Here is a 20,257-nt window from a genome sequence, read left to right on the forward strand (position 1 = left end):
TTTCATTTGAAACGATGTGTGCTGCTGCTGGCGTTCTGTGGTTCTGTCTCAACAACATTGCTCAGAACACACATTCAGCAGGTATCAGCCAATAGGCCATTTAGTATCAGAGGAGGAAATAAATCACATTCTCCAGAAACACCCATCTGTTTTGAATAGTCCCATAGATAGATCACTCTCTGTTTCAGGGAATATTTAATGTTAGAAAAAACTAGTCCAAACAGTTTACTCTCCTTAAGACTAAGCAGCAAGAGGTCTTCCAGTAAATGCTTCAAAAACTGCATAACAGGAGAGGCCAGAAACATCCCTCTGTGACTCAAAATAAAAATGGAAAAGGAAAAAAAATTACTAATAATCTTTATGACTTTGGTGACCTCTAGTGATCAAAACAGAGAACAAGGGTTTTTTTTTTTTTTCTTTCTTCTAGAAAAGAGGGATCTTCCAAAATCAGAAATTATATATTTGTTTTGTAGTTTTTCTAGCCATTCTTTAAATAAATTAACTATAACTAATTTGTCTTATTAGTAAACAGCAGTGTATTCTCATAGTAGAATTCTCATAGTACAATAAGCAAAAGGGGGGAAATCCCATTATTTAAGAGCATATTCTTTTCAGTCCCGTTTCTGTGCATTTACATACAGGTTCCCAGCAACATACAAAGGAAGTAATTCTCCACAAAGGATCATACAGGACATTTATTTTGCAACTTATATTTTTAACAGTATATTGTGAATATCCTTCCATGCCATTAAATATCCTCCTATGACTATTTTTACTGCCCATTTAATATTTCATAATTATTTATTTAAACATGTCTCTAATATTGGCTATTTAGGTTGTTTTCCATTTTTTCCCCCTCCTATCCTTGAAGTTAATTCTTTGAACTCTACCAGCATTATAGCATCAAAATAAAGTCTCAGAAATGACATTTCTGATTCAAAAAATATGCAACACGGCATGGCTTTCAATACATATTGTCAAATTGCCAGGTAATTCTAAGAAACGGTCCCCTAGACACGAGTGATGTGTCATCCACAGGGAACATGTGGTAAACTGGGAACTCTCTGGTCTACGTGCAGAGCTACCACACAAGATTCCTTGAAGGGCTTGTGGCTGAAGAGGGAACCAAGAGTAACCCAAAATGCTGTATGTGAGCTGCATAATAGCTCTTGTTCATTAATGCAAGCTTATGTCACTTGAGAAAAGGAATACGCCTAGAGTTTTCAGGTTCTGAGGTATTCTGTTTTGTAAACACATACAGACCTATTGTTCCCATAGCAGCAAAAACCCCTAATCTCATGTAAGGTGTTTACATACTAGCTATCAACTAAAGGCTATATATGGAAAGCTGTTGCTAAAGGCTTAATTTTTTTTGAATGGTTTTTGCATTCACAGGGTAGATACACAGTTCTCCTTTTTTTTTTCCCCCTCTTTGTACGATATATAACGCCCAGGTAAAGTTTGCAATATGAGGGAAAGCAGGGAGAAGAGAAATTCTGGACATCTGTTTTCACAATTATCCAAGTAAGGGTAGCACATTCTGCAATACCTTCTGAATGTATAAATTGAATTTCCTGGCTATACTGCTTTATGAGTTTACACTGTCAAAGAGATGTACTGTATCCAGCACCACTCTACACATGCCCTCTCCCTCCCAGGAGGATGTATTAGAATCTCGCAGGATTGTGCCATTTTTAAAAACCACGTTCGTATACTCTTTGTTTCTCGAGGCCATTTATAGAAAGTGAAAATCAATAAAATCTCCTGGGTTGATTAACACTGAGGAAGGATGGGAGGGATGAGTGGCATGACCTAAAAAGATTGATAGACACTGCCTCGGAACAACATGTATAAACTGGTCTTTGTGGTAGAAGCATCATCTGGTTCAGCTGAAGGACGTGTAACAAGGTCTAACCAACTTACCCTGCTTTCAAGCCATGCTCTCAAGGCGCCATTGACCTCCCAACAGCTACAACTAGCCATGCCGGCTTTCTCCCAAGATTGAAGAACAAAAGCAGAAACACCACCTCCACACACGTTGGGGCCTCCTGGGCTGTCTCCTCAGTCCTCAGCCTTCTCCCCACACGAAGATACAGATGCCACAAAGATGCTGATGCTTTGATTAGAAGACCCCGGCTGGATCTGAACATCCTGGCCCCCAGGTGTGGCATCGCCTCAGATCCCGCATTTCTATGTGTGCCTTCTACTGTAAATCAATGCTGGCAAGTAATGGAAGCCAAAACTTAATTAAAAAAAAAAACAAACCCATAAATAAAAAGTGTAGCTCAGGGGATCCAGGAGAAATGTATTAAGGGACAGTTTCTCCTGGCCTGGTTAGGAAGAACCAGCTCAAGCATTGTTCTTTGTTTGAGTCCCTCTACTCAAAATACCATGCGGAATATACATAGTTACCTCCTCGACCCCGCTCACCCAAGGCAAAGACTCTAGATAGAGCCAAAGTAATTGTTCTTTACTGAATGGTACATGTCATCAAAGTGAGACATTTATTTTGTACTTTAACATTCTCCCCAGGTGAGCAATGATGTCAATTAGGTGTCTCATTGACAGTCTTGTGCCTTTTTAAGGAATAACTTTTAAGTTATTTCCAGGTCCTAATTTTTTATTAGCTATGGCATTTTGCAGAATCATCATCATCTATAAAATTTAAACAGGGAAATCCCTAAATCGCTATGGAAGCTACTGCAGGACCCCGTTACTGCGACCTTGTTTTCTTTCTTATGACATCGTATTTTCTTGCATATTCTTTTAAACTATATCGAGCATCAGTCACAATGTTTGTATTGAAGGTATTAGAAACATTACCATATGACTCATTTATTAAATCCTACCAGCTAATAGAACGTGAGTCAAGTAACATAGTAATTAACTGTGTGTTTGAAAATGACTTCTATCATTTCTTGTTCCAAGAGCTTTTGTCCTATAAAGATAGACATCAAAATTTTCCAGTAATTTCTTCTCCTTCCCTCCTATGTCCAGGAGCTGAGCAGAATGTCTGAAGAAAAAGGAAGCCGGCCTTCTGTACTGTCACATTCTATGAGGGTAAAAAACAGCCCTGGCTCTTTGGCTGAACCACATAAATGAGAAACAGATTTGTGCAATGTGAGTTCGCTCCAAGCCACAGAAGGCCAACACCGTCCTTTGACATATTTTTAAGGCTAAAGGGTAACTGAATCCCTTCTACGCTAGACAGATAGTAAAAAAAAAAAAAGGAAGAAAGAAAGAAAGAAAAAGAAAAAAAGAAAAAAATCATCAGGGTTTGTCTGGAAGAGACAGTGCAGGCTCACATCTCACTTACAGGAGTAAGGGGCATATATGGATCGTGCTCCACATCCCACGTGATTAGCCATGCATACAAGGGCCCTCCAGGCATCGGAAGCCAGGTGATCTGCAGTGACTTGAGGGAGCTCGGTCACCACAGTCTTCGCTCCCATTGTGGGCACTGATGAAGCTACCGCCCTTGGTCCCTGGCCAGTTCAGCTCAGCCTCAGCTTTGCGTCATTCTGGTAATGATTCCTTAATGAGGCACATCAACACTTGTCCTCATTAAGATTCTCTCGGTTACAGGTATTCCAAGTCCACTTCAAAATAGCTTCCTAGAATGGGCAAATTTATCGCAAGGACCCTGGGCTACCTCACAGACTCCAGGCATCAGAGAGGGTGGGAGGACCGCCTGTTCGGTGGAACTCAGGATGTTTTTGTTGATGTTCACCTGAGCACGCCATCATTAATAGAGCTTAACCTCTAACTTCCACTCTTCTGTGTTTCTCAATAAAATATTCTCCAGGGGCGCCTGGGTGGCTCAGTCGTTGAGCGTCTGCCTTCGGCTCAGGTCATGATCCCAGGGTCCTAGGATCGAGCCCCCACATCGGGCTCCCTGCTCGGCGGGAAGCCTGCTTCTCCCTTTTCCACTCCCCCGGCTTGTGTCCCCTCTCTTGCTGTGTCTCTCTCTGTCAAATAAATAAAATCTTTAAAAAAAAAAAAAATTCTCCAGAGGGGACTCGGATGGTCAGATCAGGTGTCCATGTGTGAGCTAATCAGCTGTGGTCAAAATTAATTGTCACATAATAAAATATATGTCATCTGTGGGCCCACCTCTGAAGGGCAGAAAGGTATCCCGAGAAAAGGGGTGAATTCTGGGCAAAAAAAAAAAAAAATGTCCTTTATAAGGTTTCAGCTGGATGTTACAGAAAACTGGAACTTATTTGAGAGAGCACGGCATGGGCCACCTCCGTGTCTCCAGTTCCCGCAGGGAAGGCTTAGCGACATTCTGGGACCTGACCACTCAGCCTAAAGACAGTACAAACTTCCCCTGTCTCCTGTCCGGTATTAGCTCCCTTCTCTCCGTGTATAGGCTGACAACTCCGCACCTCTGTCTCAGTCCACATTCCTCTTCTGAGTGCCAAATTGAACCATCCATTTCCTACTTGACCTCTCCGCTGGGATCTTCTAGAGAAACCCCAAACTCAACATATCCAAATGAAACTCATGATCATCCTTCACAAACCTGGTTTGCCTACAGAATCCCCTATCTCTGTAAGTGGGACCACACTTTACCCAGTCATGCATGCTGGAAAGTTCAGAAGCAATGTGTGGCCTGCCTCTCATTCCCCTTATCCAGTTAAACACAAGACCATTCAATATTGAGTTCTAAATAGTTGAATAGTTAGTTCAACTAACTCCTCAACAGCTCCCTTATTCAAACACCTGGCTTTTCTGTTCTTCAATTTCTGCTAAGGCCTTCTTACTCTTCTTGTCAGCAGAGTTAGCTCCCTAGCAGCTGTTGTCCATCCGGGGATAGTATGACCCTGAGCTGCTGCATAGTCTTCCATGGCTTACCAATTGTCCATGCTATGAAACTCCAAATCCTAACCCCAGATCTCCCTGACCACAGTCTCCAGCCATATCTCTTGCCATTCTCACCTCTCACTCTCTATTCCCCAGCCATAATGAGTCAGGTTCACTCCTCTGAACAGTATGCACCTGTCTCAGGACACAGAGAAGTCTCTATTTAAAGCCTCTTCACCAACCCTGCATGCAACTAGGGAACGATGTCCTAATTTTAGTATTTGATCTGTCCCTGTCCTTCCAGACCATGCTAACTGACCTTTCATTGTATGGTCTAGTACAACAGGAGGGAATACAGTTTACAGAATATAAACTCGGGCCTTGGTGACAGACTGCTTGGATTCAAAACCTGACTCTACCACATGCTAGGGGAATGGTAGTTAATTCATAGACTCATGATGAGGATTAATATATTACTCCCAAGAAGTAATTAGTACAATGCCTGATCCTTGGTTAGTGTTCAATAACTTTTCATTAATGTCATGGATTTGTCAGACAAAGCCAACAGAGGAACAGTGTAATAGGTATCCTATCGTTTTATAACCTGAAAATAAAAGCACTTTTTTGGGTTTGGCTGGCTCTGAGGGCCTATAGAACCTCACTTATATTTATTACTACAGCAAGCCCCATAGTTTCTGTCCTCTGACTCCAAGAGTGCAGCCAAGAAAGACAAAATACAAGAGATATTGGGATGAATGATCCCAGACTTTTATAAAATACCACCAGTTTGTCTGGGTTAGTTTTTAAGTTTTAAATATTTTTTTAAATTTATTTATTTGACAGAGAGAGAGACAGGAGAGAAGGAACACAAGCAGGGGGAGTGGGAGAGGGAGAAGCAGGCTTCCCACAGAGCAGGGAGCCCAATGTGGGGCTCGATCCCAGCACCCTGGGATCATGACCCGAGCCGGAGGCAGACGCTTAATGACTGAGCCACCCAGGCACCCCAGTTTTTAAGTTTTTAAAACATTGGAAGTCTAGCACTAAAAATGACTCTTGGCTATTTGCTCACTGACATTTGAAATACGTGATCCAACTACTCCTCCAAATTCGGCGTACTGGGGAAAAAGGTGAGAACGTCATCAGGAACATTCTGCTGTTGGCATCATAATCCTCTGCAGATATGAGAGGTAACAGGGAGTTACATAGCCACATAGAGGGAATCTTTTCTTTCCCTGGGGAGATTCGCCTGTTGATTTCTTCCATGGGAACATTGGTAGGTTGAAAGCAGAAAGACACTCTAGGAGGGAAAACTGTCAGACCTTTTGGTGGTTAATCAGGGCTGGCATAACAGATTGGGAACTAGAGGAGCCCCACCACAAAGCCTGTTTCTCCCGTAGGACACTTGCTGAATTCTAGAATGGCACAGTAGTCTGGGAGCTAAATTGGAAAAACAGAACACACTCCTGCCAGAGGGCAGAGCCTCCAACAAACCACAGTGAATCTCTTCCTCAGGACATCGTCATTAAACTTATATGGATGGGAAGCTAGAAAGCTAAGGTCAATGTCCTACAGAAAAAACAAAAATGTATTAGGCATGCAAAGAGGTAGGAAAATGTACTGCAAAATTATTATTTTTAAAAGCAAAAGCTGATGGCTGTACAACAATGTGAATGCATTTAAGTATGCCATTCAAATGTAAGCCTAAAAATTGTTAAAATGATAAATTTTATGTTACACGTATTTTGCCATAATAATTAATAACTAAGATAAAAGCTGAACTACTGCTGTCGCAATTCTAGAGTCAGCAGACAAGAACTTTAGAATAATTATGACTAGTTACATTCAAGAAATCAAAGTAAAAGGTACATAGAATAAATGAAACAGGTAGAATTTTAACTGTGAATTGGGGCCTATAAAAAGAATTAAATGCGCATTCTGAATTAAAAATGCAATATCAGAATCAAAGAACTCATGCTATAGGTTATTTTTAAAAAGATTTTATTTATTTATTTCAGAGAGAGGGAGAGAAACCACAAGTGGGGAGAAGAGCAGAGGGGGCGGGAGAGAGAGAATCCCAAGCAGACTCCCCGCTGAGCATGGAGCTGGTTGTGGGACTCGATTTCACAACCCCGAGACCATGACCTGAGCCAAAATCAAGAGTCAGATGCTTAACTGACTGAGCCACCCAGGCACCTCTCATGATATAGATTTAACAGCAGACTAGACAGAGCAGATGACAGGATTATTAAAGTTCATCAGATAATATCCAAACTAAAGCACAGTAAGAAAAAAAGCAAAGGAAAAAATATGTAAAATGAGTAATAGTTAAAAAATCTAATGTATATGTATCCAAAATCCCAGAGGGGAAAGTGAGAGACAATATTTGAAAATATTTGAAGGGATACGCAAACAATGAATCATGGAATGCTACATCAAAAACTAATGATGTAATGTATGGTGATGAACGTAATAAAATAAATAAATAAATAAATAAATAAATAAATAAATAAATAAATAAGAAAATATTTGAAGGGATAATGGTCAAGTTCCAAAACTGTTAAAAATATCAATTCACAAATTTAAGAAGCTCAGATTCCCCTTTCCCCAATTACACGCAGAAATATCATAACCACAGTCCTAAAAATCTAAGACAAAGGGAAAATCTTTAAAGCAGCCGGAAGACAAAAGCACACATTACCCTCAATGAAGGAACGTTAAGTTGGGAATAGATGATCTTTTCAATAAGGGGTGAGGAGTCAGTTGGATAATCACAGTGATAGAAAAGAAAGGTCTCCTCAGCAACCTGACTGAATCTCTTGGACTTTATGTTAAGCAGGGAAAAATCCAGACAGGAAAGAGTTCATAATATGTCATTTGATTTATATGAAGTTCGAGAATTGACAAAACCCATCAATGGTGTTAGAAGTCAGAGTAGTGTCTACCTCAGTGCAGCAGGGTAGAGACTGGGAAGGAGAAAGAGAGAAATCACTGGGAATGTTCTATATCCTCATCTGAGAGGTGGTTTCACATACACATAAATGTGTATGTATGTATGTGTGTGTATATATAACTGACCCATCCAATTGCACACTTAAAATTTGTGTATGCTACATCTCAATAAAAAAATAAGAAATTACTATATATTTGGCTTTTATCTTTTGCTGATACACTTCCCCCAGTATTTCTTTATGTAGAGAACGAGGGCCAAATTCATGTACCCAAAGGTAAAGGGCAGAGTGAATTGACATCCTAGACATTGAAAAGCGCAAATGTGCACATTGTGTGTGTATAAAATAAGAAGGATAACACAGGTATCCCTCGCTTTTTGAAAGTTCGTGTTGCACCACTCTGCTTTAACGAAGGACCTACATTAAACCTGTTTCCAGTAATCCAAAGAAACCCGAAGAGGATTTTCGCTTTTAGGGAAAAAAGACGAGAAGTGAAAACAGCGTTCAGTGTGTGTTTGGCGGCTGGAGGCTGACAGCTGTGGCGGCGGCACAAACCGGAGCTGCGAGAGCGCCCCCAAGCTCCTTCCCTGGGAACTACACTCAGCCTCTCAGCGTCAAGCCGTCACAGCCTCGAGCTGGTCTGCGAGCGCTTGTGCTTTATCTCCATTTATTTTGTGCCTCCTTTAGTAAGATGTGTCCTAAGGTATTAGAAAAGCCGAAGAGGGGTTTTTTTTGGGGGGAGGAGGTCTGAAAACGCTCGGATATGTTTCTATATAAATTAACAGTAATCACTTCTTTGCTTTATGCCATTTGGCTTATGAAAAGTTGCACGAGAAAGTTCTACTTTTGGGTAGCAGGGGAAACCTGCATCTGTTCTGCCTCTGTCATAGGGTTATTTTGGGCATCAGATTTGTCAAATTTGTGTTTATTTTAATTTTGAAATGCTAAGATAACAAAAGAAGGTCAAGGCAAAGCAGGCTGCAGCTTCCTAAGGCGAAGCCACTGTATCAACTTCCCACATCTCCCTTCCTCTTCGGTTCTCCGCGCAAAGCAGCCGCAGTAGACTTCTCCACAGGCGGGTCAGGCTAGCATGCAACCATCTTGAGGCATAGTCTGATCTTGAAACAGTCGGGACATTAGTACTTGGCAAAAAGGGACACTTGCCCACGGGGAAACAAGTTGGAACTAGGTTGGTAGCTCCAAATTGACTTTCCTCCTCTGCCACATTGTAATTCATCCTTCTTATGGACTAGTGACAATCAAGAAAAAATAGCCCAAAGACATACAGTACCACGAAATTGAGATAAGGTTTCTATGTTTGATGAAATGTCTCAAAAGTACTTGTTTTACTTTAGGCATAGACCCAAAATTCTCAAAAGGTATATAAATTTGTCTGACATATGTGCACGATGTATCTCACAGGTGGGGTTTTATGGTGACCTGGAATATGTGTTTCAGTAAGAATATAAAGAAGTTTGGGGAAATGCGTGGAAGGGAGAAGTGAAATCTGATGTACGTTTTTTTTCTGCTGCACTGTCAGGTCTCACATTTTTCCTTCCATTATGCAGACGCGCCACTAGAGGTCACTGCGCAGTTCTACTTCCACGCACCCTGTGTGTAACGCGGGGGCTCACTTCCAGATTCTACACTGAGAACCCTACAGGGTTTGCCTGTCCTTCATCAGGCCAGGTAGGGTCAACATGTCTGCCTGAAGGAAACTACAGAGCCATACTTGACCGAAAGTCAATTCCTGCTCCCCACCTTAGTAAGAGCTAACTAGCCCTTCCCGGTGACCAAGAGCAAAGCATCCATTTCTTTCCTGTGGCCTGATGTTCTTTCCTGTGGCGGCTGCCTATGTGGTCTGGTGGCCAGCACTGACGACAATTTACTGACTGCCCCTCAGCCTCGGTAGGGTATTCTGCCAGATGCTGGAGGTAGAACAAGGGAGACAAGACTTACCAATACAACGAAATAATCATGCAGGAAAACAAATGAACTAGCTTAAGTGTTTCAGGAGTTCCAAGAGTGGTTAATGAAGTGATTCGCCAAGAAAGCAGGAGGTCACATTAAGAAGAGTGTTCTCAGAGGCCAATCAGTCCAGGCTGAAGACGGTATAGATTTTAGACTGGTTTTCCTTTTCTCCTTCTGCCTTAGCGAGAGACTTCCATGCAGCAGGTTAAGTAAACTGAAACTACGATATGACATGGGAGATGATGGGTAGATAGATAGCTAGACCCACCTCTGCTCCCCAACATCGCCTAAGAGAAATTGCTTTCCTCTGCAGTGCAGTATTCATTTGTCGTTCATTGATTTGACAAATATTTATTGTCAACTGTGCCCCAAGCCCTCAGTGATAAGATAGGCTACAGGCAGGGCACACACACTTAGAATTCGTAGTCCAGTGAGGACACAAAGATGCAATATGCAGTGCAATAGGATAAGCCCTATGATAAGAGAAGTACATGGTACAGTACAAGTACAGAACAGGAGCCCCTGATGAAGACTTAGGAAGTCAGGGAAGGCTTCCTGGAGGAAGTACTCTTAAATTGAGATCTTAAGCAGAATAGAAGTCGGTCATGTAAGAAGAGAGTAAGTGTATTCCAGGCAGAGGTAACAAACACAGAAGAAAAAAAAAAAACAAAACAGGATTTTATTTTTGTATATACAGTTTTGGATCTTGCCATTTTCCATTTTTATCTTGAGTCTCCATATCTACTGTTTTTGAAAACACGATTTGATTTGATTTTTTAAAAATGTGATTTTAATAGCTGCCTAGTAATCCAGTGTGAGGATAGTGACTATTTACTTATTTTCAAAGGGAAATTGCATTTTTAAGGTTCGTGCTAATTGTTCTCACCTTAAAAATATGAAATCATGTGAAATAATCTTATTGCTCATATTAATATCCAAAATAAATCTCCTTTATTCAACTGTCTGCTAAAAACAATTTCTGCAACCCAACCTGATACCCAGCCATAGCAAATACTAAATTTAAGTGAGCTATTGGTTTCCTAAATATTGATTACTTTTAACTATGTGTAAATTTTGCTATAATTGCTTTGCATGAATTGGCAGGACCTTCAGAGGGGCTCTAGGATTCTGAGGCTTTATCGTTCTTGCACTGTCCCTCAGAGTCTCCCTCTGTGTCCCTCAGTCTTAGTCCCCCTTCAAGCTTGCATCTCAGCGCCTACTGTGTCCCTCAGAGCCCCCTGTCTGGGATGTTAGCTGACATTTATCTCCATCTTTTCCCCAGTAAAAGATTTTTTTTCTCTCTGTGGCTCCATTTCCTGAAGGTGCAAACCATTAGTTTCATAAATAGTTTTTTAAACCACGTTTTGGGTAAAAATATACATATAATTTATTTGACAAATTCCTGACTTAGCAAGTCGATTTTCTGGGGCAAGCAGGAAAGATACTCACGGCTCTAACAGGAAGATTTAAGTAGAATACCCAAATCGCCTTCTTTTGAGCTGTTTCAGATCTAATTCTTATTGTTTCGTTTTCTGCCTCCCTTTAAAATGGACCTTCCTCAGATGGCCATACCCCTGACTTTAACCTGCTTTACAACAAGGTTTTGGGGTCATCTGCTTTTGTTTTTGCGTGTTTGCATGATTGTCCTGGTACGCACTTGTGCTTGCTTAGTGAGGCCTATTTTGGGGAGGAACGACACCCTGACTCCCGCCATGTGGGCTCTAGCTGTTGCATTGAAACTCTGGTTTGAACTGAAATATTCTTGTGTCTCATGTATTCTCAGATCACTGTGTGACTTGTCATGAGTGTGAGAGTTCTTTCAAACCTCAGAGCGGTCAATGGCAATGTAAGTTCTCCAATACATTCAGTTCACATGTAAGAAGTCACTTTCATCTGGGCCCACAAGGATCTCTACATGAAACCTGAGAAGGTCTCTAGCTCCCTAAGAGCGACCCCAGCCTGGCTCAGGACCCCCGCCTCAGGCCTTCAAGGCCCAGCTGGGCAGCTCCTGAAGACCACTGCCTTGCAATGCCCACTTAATTTATGCCAAGTAAATTTGACATGTAGCAGTCGGTTCCCTGCAGTGAAGATTTTACTTAACACTTTAATAATGCCAGTTAAGCAGCTATCCATGCATCTTTACTGACAGATGTTTGACAAATTTGCGTAATTTAAAATGCCTCCCAGGCCTATCAACTGGTGGCTCAAAAAGGTGTGTCTGAAAGATAAGAGCACCCGGGCGGGAGCCACGGTCCGCCACACCAGTCCGTCTTTGGTGGTTTCCCAGCACTGACTATTGAGAGCCAGCTCATGATCTCAGGATGTACGAAAAAATAGTAATTATATTACTACTCTCAGGTAAGTGGATTTTTTTAGCATGATGCTGTTATGTTGGATATTAAATTTTATAGATTAAAATATAAACTGCCTGCTCTAAGTTCTATCTTACTTAAACGAATAAATGAATGAATAGTATCTCAGATGGTGGGTGGATTTTTATTGGAACTGAGCTGGTAAGGCGGACGGAATTGGATTAAGGTGCTCAGGGGCTCAGTAGTTGTGGCTGGATCACAATTTTCCAGTATGAGAAGCATGCTTCAGTTCTAAGCCCAGCTACAGTGAAAAGAATTGTATCAAATATTATAAGAAATATCTCCATGTGAATAAATTTGTTGCCTTCTTTGTGTTTAACTTCTAAATTAAAGAGTCATTAATGAAGGTGGATATCCAGTCCTCAGTTTTCAAAAAAGTTTGCTGAAAAAATTCTAATTTCCTCCTTCTCCCACCAAAAGAGTACAAGCTACAGCATGAACTCTGAATTCATGGAGGAGTTGTTTCCCTCTCTGTGGTCTGTTACTGAGGTACGATGGAGGAAAAAGAAAAATTGGCTTAGGTATTATGTGGTTTGGGGAGAAATCAAAATGTCAAAATCAATTCATTAAGATAAAGAAATAACATGGAGTATTATTTATTTTTATTTATTTTATGATTTTTAAATATTTTATTTATTTATTTGAAAGAGAGACAGAGATAGTGGGAGAGAGAATGAGAGGGGAGGAGAGAGAGAAGCAGGATCCCCACTGAGCAGGGAGCCTGATACAGGGCTCGATCCCAGAACCCTGGGATCATGACCTGGGCGGAAGGCAGATGCATAACTGACTGATCCACAGAGGGACCCCTATTTTTTTTATTTTGAGAGAGAGAGAGAGCAGGGAGGGGCAGAGGGAGAGGGAGAGAGAATCCCAAGCATGCTCCATGCTCAGCGCTGAGCCCAATGCGAGGCTCGATTTCACGACCCTGAGATCATAATATGGACTATTATTAAGTTGTAAAAAATTAGCAATATTTTTGGCCTCTTCCTGAGGTGGTATGGTTAATGCCTTCTCAAATGCAGTGTTTATGTGTTAGAAATACTAGTGCCCAGCACAGAGATAAGAAGCAGGCAGTTACCTGAAATGTATTTAGCCCCCAGACATTACTCTGACTCAAATTGGAGCACAGATCAAGGATCGACTGGGCACTCTGTAGGAGACAGGGAAAGGATCCAGCATTTTATAACATATATTAGGGGATAAAATAGTGTAATGGCTAACAGAACTAGGCTCAAACCTGCTTCCGCATCAGAAAGGCTGGGGAATATTAAGGCAATGTATCCTCTCTTGGCCTCAGTGTCTTCATCTTTAAAATGTGTACAATGTTGGTACCTGCCTCCCAGGAATGAAATAAGGACTAAACAAAGTAATAGTAAATTAATAAATAATTTAGCTATGATAGTAATTGTTGACTAGGGAGCAAACCTGTGTATGTGATGATGATTTCTGAGAAGTCAGAATACGGGAAAATTACAGGAAAACAGAACACTAACAAAACTGCTCTAATTTTTTTTCAAGTAGCAAAGTACAAAGACAGTTTGAAGAAGAGAAAACAAGCGGAGGGGCTGTGGTATAATATTTAAATATATTCCAGTATTTGTAGGGCTATTACACAGAAGAGAGAAAAGGTGTGCTTTGTGTTGTTCAGAGGGGGAAGGGGGCCTCCTCAATCCAACTAGATGCGTTACCCAATTTTTTTTTTTTTTGCGGTGGGGGTGGTGTGGGATATTTGGAAAAGGCTCCTGGAAAGGAAATAAATTCTTCGTATCTACACCTGCTCAAGCAATGGCGTACTAAGGCCTTCTGTGAAAACTTCATGAGAGATCAAGGCCACGTGACTCCAAAGGCCGCCTGGCCCTCATTGCCAATGCTGCTACCATCTTGGCCTTTTGTGAAACCCTCTGAAGAAATTCTGTGGACGTGACTCCTTTACAGAATAATGGAAAGGTGTCTGAGCAGGGTCCTGCCCCCACCCCCCACCCCTCAGCAGTTGAAGTGGAGAATCTGGAGAGTGTGAGGCTGGTTAAACATCTTTGGCTAGGGAGAAAAAAAAGAAGATGATTTTTCTTTCCCTAGAAATCTTAAGGGTAAAACCAATATTTCTAATTCTAAATTTATCAGATGTCATCCTCTAAATAGAGAGTAAGTTCTCTTGAGATTATTTGATTCCTGGTCCCAGAATTCATGTGCTCTTTCGGCACTTACATGCCAGGGGCTGGACACTGAGGCCACAGCAGTAAGATCGGTGAGCTCCTGGGGAGGATCCACTCGGGGTGGGTGGGGGCAGACAGTGGGAGGGAACACCAACATTAAACCGAATAAGTAAACTAGTAACGTAAGAACAGTGGTAAATAACACAAAGAAAATTAACCCGGGAAAGGTGATGAACATAACGCAGCAGGCTGATTTACAAAAGGGTAGCAGGAAATTTTTCTCTGAGTAAGTAACATTTATGCTGAGAAGTGAACCACGAAAAAAGCCAGCTTGAGAAATCTTGGGGCAAGGTATTGAAGGTAAAGGGAAGAGCAAGGGCAGAAGCTCTGACACAGGAGAAAACTTAGTGTGTTCAAAGCTTTTCTTTGAAAATCTGATTCGGACGCTAAGAAGGAATTTGAGAATAGAGTATTGCAACACTCCGACCAGCAAATGATGTCATAAACCACGACCCTCTTAAAATTTCCTGATGTTACTTTAAAATTTATGCAAAATTTGTATTCTAGGCCACAATATACCGATTTAATTGGAAGATCCAAAGGCACAGGTATTATGGCTGTTTTATTCATTAGTGTATCTCCAGAATCGAGCACAGCTCTTCACATGTAGTAGGATATCGGTTGAATCAACAAGGAAGGGCGCCTGGGTGGCTCAGATGGTTAAGCGTCTGCCTTCGGCTCAGGTCATGATCCCAGGGTCCTGGAATCGAGTCCCACATCGGGCTCCCGGCTCAGCGGGGAGCCTGCTTCTCCCTCTGACCCTCTCCCCTCTCATGCTGTTTCCCTCTCACTCGCTCTCTAAAAAATAAATAAAATCTTTAAAAAAAAAAAAAAAAAACAAGGAAGCAAGTAAAGGGAGGGAGGTGGGAGAAGAAAAGAAGGAATATTTGTTTTCGGTTGTTTAGACAAAATGAGAGCTCCGTGTAGATTAACCCTGATACCTTTAGCATCTTACTACATACATCTGTAGGTATATCAGTTTGAAAAGCACATGCTTAGAATGACTAAGTGAAGAAACAAGGCATCTCCTTTTTCTTTGGTGATCCAAGACAGTCTTTCTGCCCATGTAGAAGTTATAAGAAAGCGTTCCTAGCTGGGTTTCGGGGACCACTTTAATTTCTTCAAAGTAAAACCTGTGTCTTTACTTACGCACCCCACACATTGCTAGACGCAAAGTAAGCACTCAATAAATAGTAGCTGCAGAAATGACAAATGACCAAAATTTTGCTGCAGACTAATTTAACTGTGGAGAATCTATCCATCCTCAGTTTCCTTGTGTCTATTGAATAAAACACGGAATAAATAGTCCCTAAAATCCCTTCCATCTCTAAACTTCAGTGACTTCTCAAAGCTCAGCCTGAGATAAACTGTAGTGTAGTTCCCAAACCTATGAATCTCACTAGCTTGGAGTGAAATTGGGTTTTTAGAAAGAAACGGACACCCGCGATGAATGCGTGGGGAAGGATCCCTAAGAGAGGGGAAAGAAGAGATGGTACCTGGAAACTGACACACACTCGGGGTTCCTGTGTGGCATAGTTGGTTAGGTGTCCAACTCTTGGTTTTGGCTTATTTATTTATAACCCTGACATATTAATTTTAAATTGGGAAGCCAGACTTAACCCTCTTTTGATGAATTTTTTTTTTACTTTGGTTTCTAGAGGATTATTGAATACATCTATGAACCAATTTAGGAGGCACATTTTAAGTGATTTCCCCAACTTGTCTTTATAGGTTATATTTCTACTCAAGATGTCTCTGAAACCACAGCTCATGAATTACCAAGTAAGTTACCGACAAAAGCAGATGGGTAATAGATTTCCAGCCATTATCATCATTTCTGCATATTTAATAAGTATCTATCTGTGTGGTCTTCTGTGATACATGACCTAGATGGAAACTAAAGCAACAGTCCTGAGAAGAAACATCCCAGGGTTATCTCCGGGTGTTGGGATTGTAGGTGACTTTTTTTCTTGTTTTTTGATGCTTTTTAAATTTTCTGCAAGGAGAATCAATAAAATGTAATTAGGAAAAGTTAAAAAAAAATTAAAAGCAAACTGAACAAATCTCTGTTTTCTGAGAGGCCTCTATCAGGAAGCAATGCTGATAAATATTAACAGGAAAACCAAGATCCTGGTAGATGCATTTCATTGTGGTTATTACTACTCAAATAAACTTGGTTACAGTGTCTGGTGAAACTGATTTCAGGAATCTGGTAGAGAAAAAAAAGCAAGAATTGTTGGTGAACAGATGAGATAAACCATCATTAATAATTTTCCCATTTTCCATTTTTATAGGGTTTGTTTCTGTTATGATACACAACTCATACACATCTGTTATGATGCATAACTCTGTTATGATACACAGCCCCAAGCTGCCAACTGCCACATTCTAGCAGCTAAGAGTATCAGAAAAGTGGCAGCATATAGAACCTTAGGATGCTTTATTCACTGAGACACTTCTATCACATCATGGGAGTCAGGGAGTGTTCTGGCCCATGCCTGTCTCAGGAAAGTAAGCGACTCTAAAAACATCATAAGCCCTAAATCATAAAACATTTTACGTTCCTCTCTCCGTTCCCGAGCATGATACCAGCCCACAAAGCAAAGATGTAAGAGGAGAGGTCTCAGGACCAAATTTAAGGGGGCACCAAAACCTTAAGTCATCAAGATAAATACTTTCATGAAATATTTTTTAAAACTCAAGATTAATTCAAAAAATCAATGGTGAATAAAATATCATAATTTAAAATACAGCCAGGATCCCTCCGAGTCAGATCTGGGGGTGAGGTGAGTGAGGGCAGGCAGAGCAGAGCCAGCTGAGACCCTGGCTTCTGGTGGGCAGTTCCTGGAGAAGAAACATCTTCATCCACTCAGCAACCAAGGCTCTGAGAGCTGCAGCCGGCATTCAGTCTTCTGGAAAGCTCTCTTTCTGTTCACCCCTACTTCTAGGGAGTAGCATTTTGGGGGCCCCAACTTAAAATTCGCAGCATTTGTTGTAGCTTCTTGTCCTCAGTGGGCCCTGAACCCCTAGTTCTGTGAGACCATTAAAATCTCTCACAAGTTTCACAGCCTCTCAGGCCTCACTTGAAAATAGACAAATGTCTTCAGAGGAGAGCTGCTGGCCAACGTCAAGCTCACGCATCTGCACCTCCCCTCCACCTCCAGAGCCTGCTGTCCTGGTCAGCTCTGATGCCCTCCCTAGATGCTTTCCATCTGCTCAGCTCTTCTACTTCCCATGGACAGGAGGCTTGGTCTGCAACAAGCTGGTTTCCTTGACCGGAAGCCAGAAGTTTTTGTCTATTCCTCCAGATGAGTTTCAGAATCATTTGGGGAAGTTATCCCTTATGCAACATAAAAGTATTCCCATGTTATTTGGTTAGTATAGAATGAATGATGGAATTAAAAGAGTAAATTAGCTCATAGCAAATAAAAAATTTTGTAATAGTAAATCTCTGAATTGGGAATATATCATGTTTTTCTACTGAGTCCTCTCTTACATCCTCCAAAGAGTTGAAAAAATTCTGAAAGAAACTTTAGATAAATTTATATGTTTCCTCTTTGAAGAGGTATTTTACATGTTCTGTTATTGTCTTAATTAAAACATGTTTCTGGGGCACTTGGGTGGCTTAGTCGGTTAAGCGTCTGCCTTCGCCTCAGGTCATGATCTCAGGATCCTGGGATCGAGTCCCACATCAGGCTCCCTGTCCCTCCCGATCCTCATGCTCTCTCACGCGTGCTCTCTCTCTCTCAAATAAATGAAAATGAAATCTTTAAAAAAAAAGTTTCATTGTATTTTCAAATTGTTTATTGATAGCCTAACATGAATTTATTACTTTGTATATGTTCATTTTGTAAGTGACATCACTAACCTTTTTTTGTTAAGATAGTTGATTCTCTTCAATTTTCAAAATTAGGCAACTGTATTCCCTATAAAAAGAAATTTTGTTTCTTCACTTGAAATAAATACATATAGCTGCTCCTTTCCTATCGTATTGCATTTATTAGAACTTCTCAATGTTATATATGTTAATGTTCTATAATGGTCATGATAGTAGTCATCCTTGTCTTGAGACTGTCTATAATATGAATGTCACACCATTAATTATGATGTCTGTTGCTTTCAGTAAATTATCCTTATCATGTTAAGAAATTTCCCGCTAACCTTAAGTGAAGAGATTTAATCAAGAAAAGATCTAAAATTCTATAAAATACCTTTTATGAATCATAGTTGAAACTTTGAAAGTTGACTTCCATAACTGAATGGTATAATAATAAATTTCCTGACAGTTATCATGAGAGAGAAAATATCTATTATACTAAGTATAACAGGAATATTTTTTAAACGTTTGCTTTTCTTTAAGAATGTCTGTTCATCTTATTAGTTTCTGTTTTTTCACTGTATTTTTATTCTTCAATACGCTGAAGCGATGAATTATATCAATGGATATTATCATATTGCCCTATGCTTCCCATCCTAGTATCAGTTCCTTGGCTCTTGTATTCTTTTAATATTGTGCTGCATTTAATATTTGTTTTAGGATTATTTTACCTATATTTGTTATATATCAATTTTTTCTGCAATTCATTTGTGTGCACACATGCATTTGCTATCAAAAAGGTAAATGAATTTTTGCCTTTTTATTCAAAAATAATTTATTAATCACTATGTGCCAGTTTTAAAGATATTTTGAAGAAGAATCATCTCTTCCAATTATAGTAGAAGGATTTTTTTACAAGAATAGGCAAAAAATATATTTTCTTCATGTGTACACGAATATGGTAAATTATATTATCCCATTTCTTTTCTCTAAATTTTTATTTTGAAAAATTCCAAGCACATGGAAAAACTCAAAGAAGACTAGCAGAAATATTCATATATTATCTTTCTTGATTCAATAATTGTGAATAATTGATCATATTTTCTTTATCTGTCTATAAGTGTATAAATATACATATACTTTTGTCGTGTCATTTGAACATAAGTTACAGACATTATGACACTTCACCTATAATCATTTTCACATTCATCTCCTAAGAAAAAGGACATTCTCCTAAATAATCACATTATTTCAAATTTAACAATATTAATAGTAATACCATAATATAATCTTTATATTCACATTTTTCCAATTGTCCCTTGAATGTCTTTCATAGCTGTTTTTATTTAAAATCAAATTTTAACCTACATTCGTTCATTGAATTTGGTTGCTGCATCTATTTTAGTTTAGAATAATTACCCAACTTTTTTTTTAATGGCATTGATTTTTTTGAAGGCTCCAAAAGAATTGTTTTGTTTCATTTGCCTAATTATTTCCTCATTGAATGTATCTCTTGAGGGAAATTTTTGACAGTGTTCCTTTTTTACAGCTATTTATTTCTCAGGCTTCTTTTCATTAGATGCTCAATCATATATATTTTTCCAAGACGCTTTTTATTTTATTTTATTTTACTTTATTTTATCTTTTCATTTTCTATTTAAATTCAATTAACATATAATGTATTATTAGTTTCAGAGGTAGAGGTCAGTGATTCATCAGTCTTATATAACACCCAATGCTCATTACATCACGTGCCCTCCTTAATGTCCATCACTCAGTTACTCCATCCTTCCATCACTCCCCCTTCCAGCAACCCTCAGTTTGTTTCCTATGCTTAAGAATCTCTTATGGTTTGGGCGCCTGGGTGGCTCAGTTGGTTAGGCGACTGCCTTCGGCTCAGGTCATGATCCTGGAGTCCCGGGATTGAGTCCCGCATCGGGCTCCCTGCTCGGCAGGGAGTCTGCTTCTCCCTCTGACCCTCCCCCCTCTCATGTGCTCTCTCTCTCCTCTCATCCTCTCTCTCAAATAAATAAATAAAAAATCTTTAAAAAAAAAAAAAAAGAATCTCTTATGGTTTGTCTCCCACTCTGATTTCATCTTGTTTTATTTTTTTTCTCTATTCCCCTATGA

General features: G+C 40.0%; 1 protein-coding gene across 1 annotated transcript in view; it reads left to right on the forward strand.

The window, feature by feature from the left end:
- Positions 1–11,328: 11,328 nt before the first annotated feature.
- The window catches only part of GYPA (glycophorin A (MNS blood group)), a 35,707-nt gene continuing 26,778 nt past the window's right edge, over positions 11,329–20,257 (forward strand). Inside the window, exons 1-2 of the mRNA XM_006734928.3 lie at positions 11,329–12,083; positions 16,042–16,092. Coding sequence (XP_006734991.1) covers positions 12,047–12,083; positions 16,042–16,092 — 88 coding nt within the window. The 5' untranslated portion in view covers positions 11,329–12,046. The remainder of the gene's footprint in view (positions 12,084–16,041; positions 16,093–20,257) is intronic.

This window comes from Leptonychotes weddellii, chromosome 2, assembly GCF_054177405.1.
Source record: "Leptonychotes weddellii isolate Sample4059 chromosome 2, ASM5417740v2, whole genome shotgun sequence".
Lineage (NCBI taxonomy): Eukaryota > Metazoa > Chordata > Mammalia > Carnivora > Phocidae > Leptonychotes > Leptonychotes weddellii.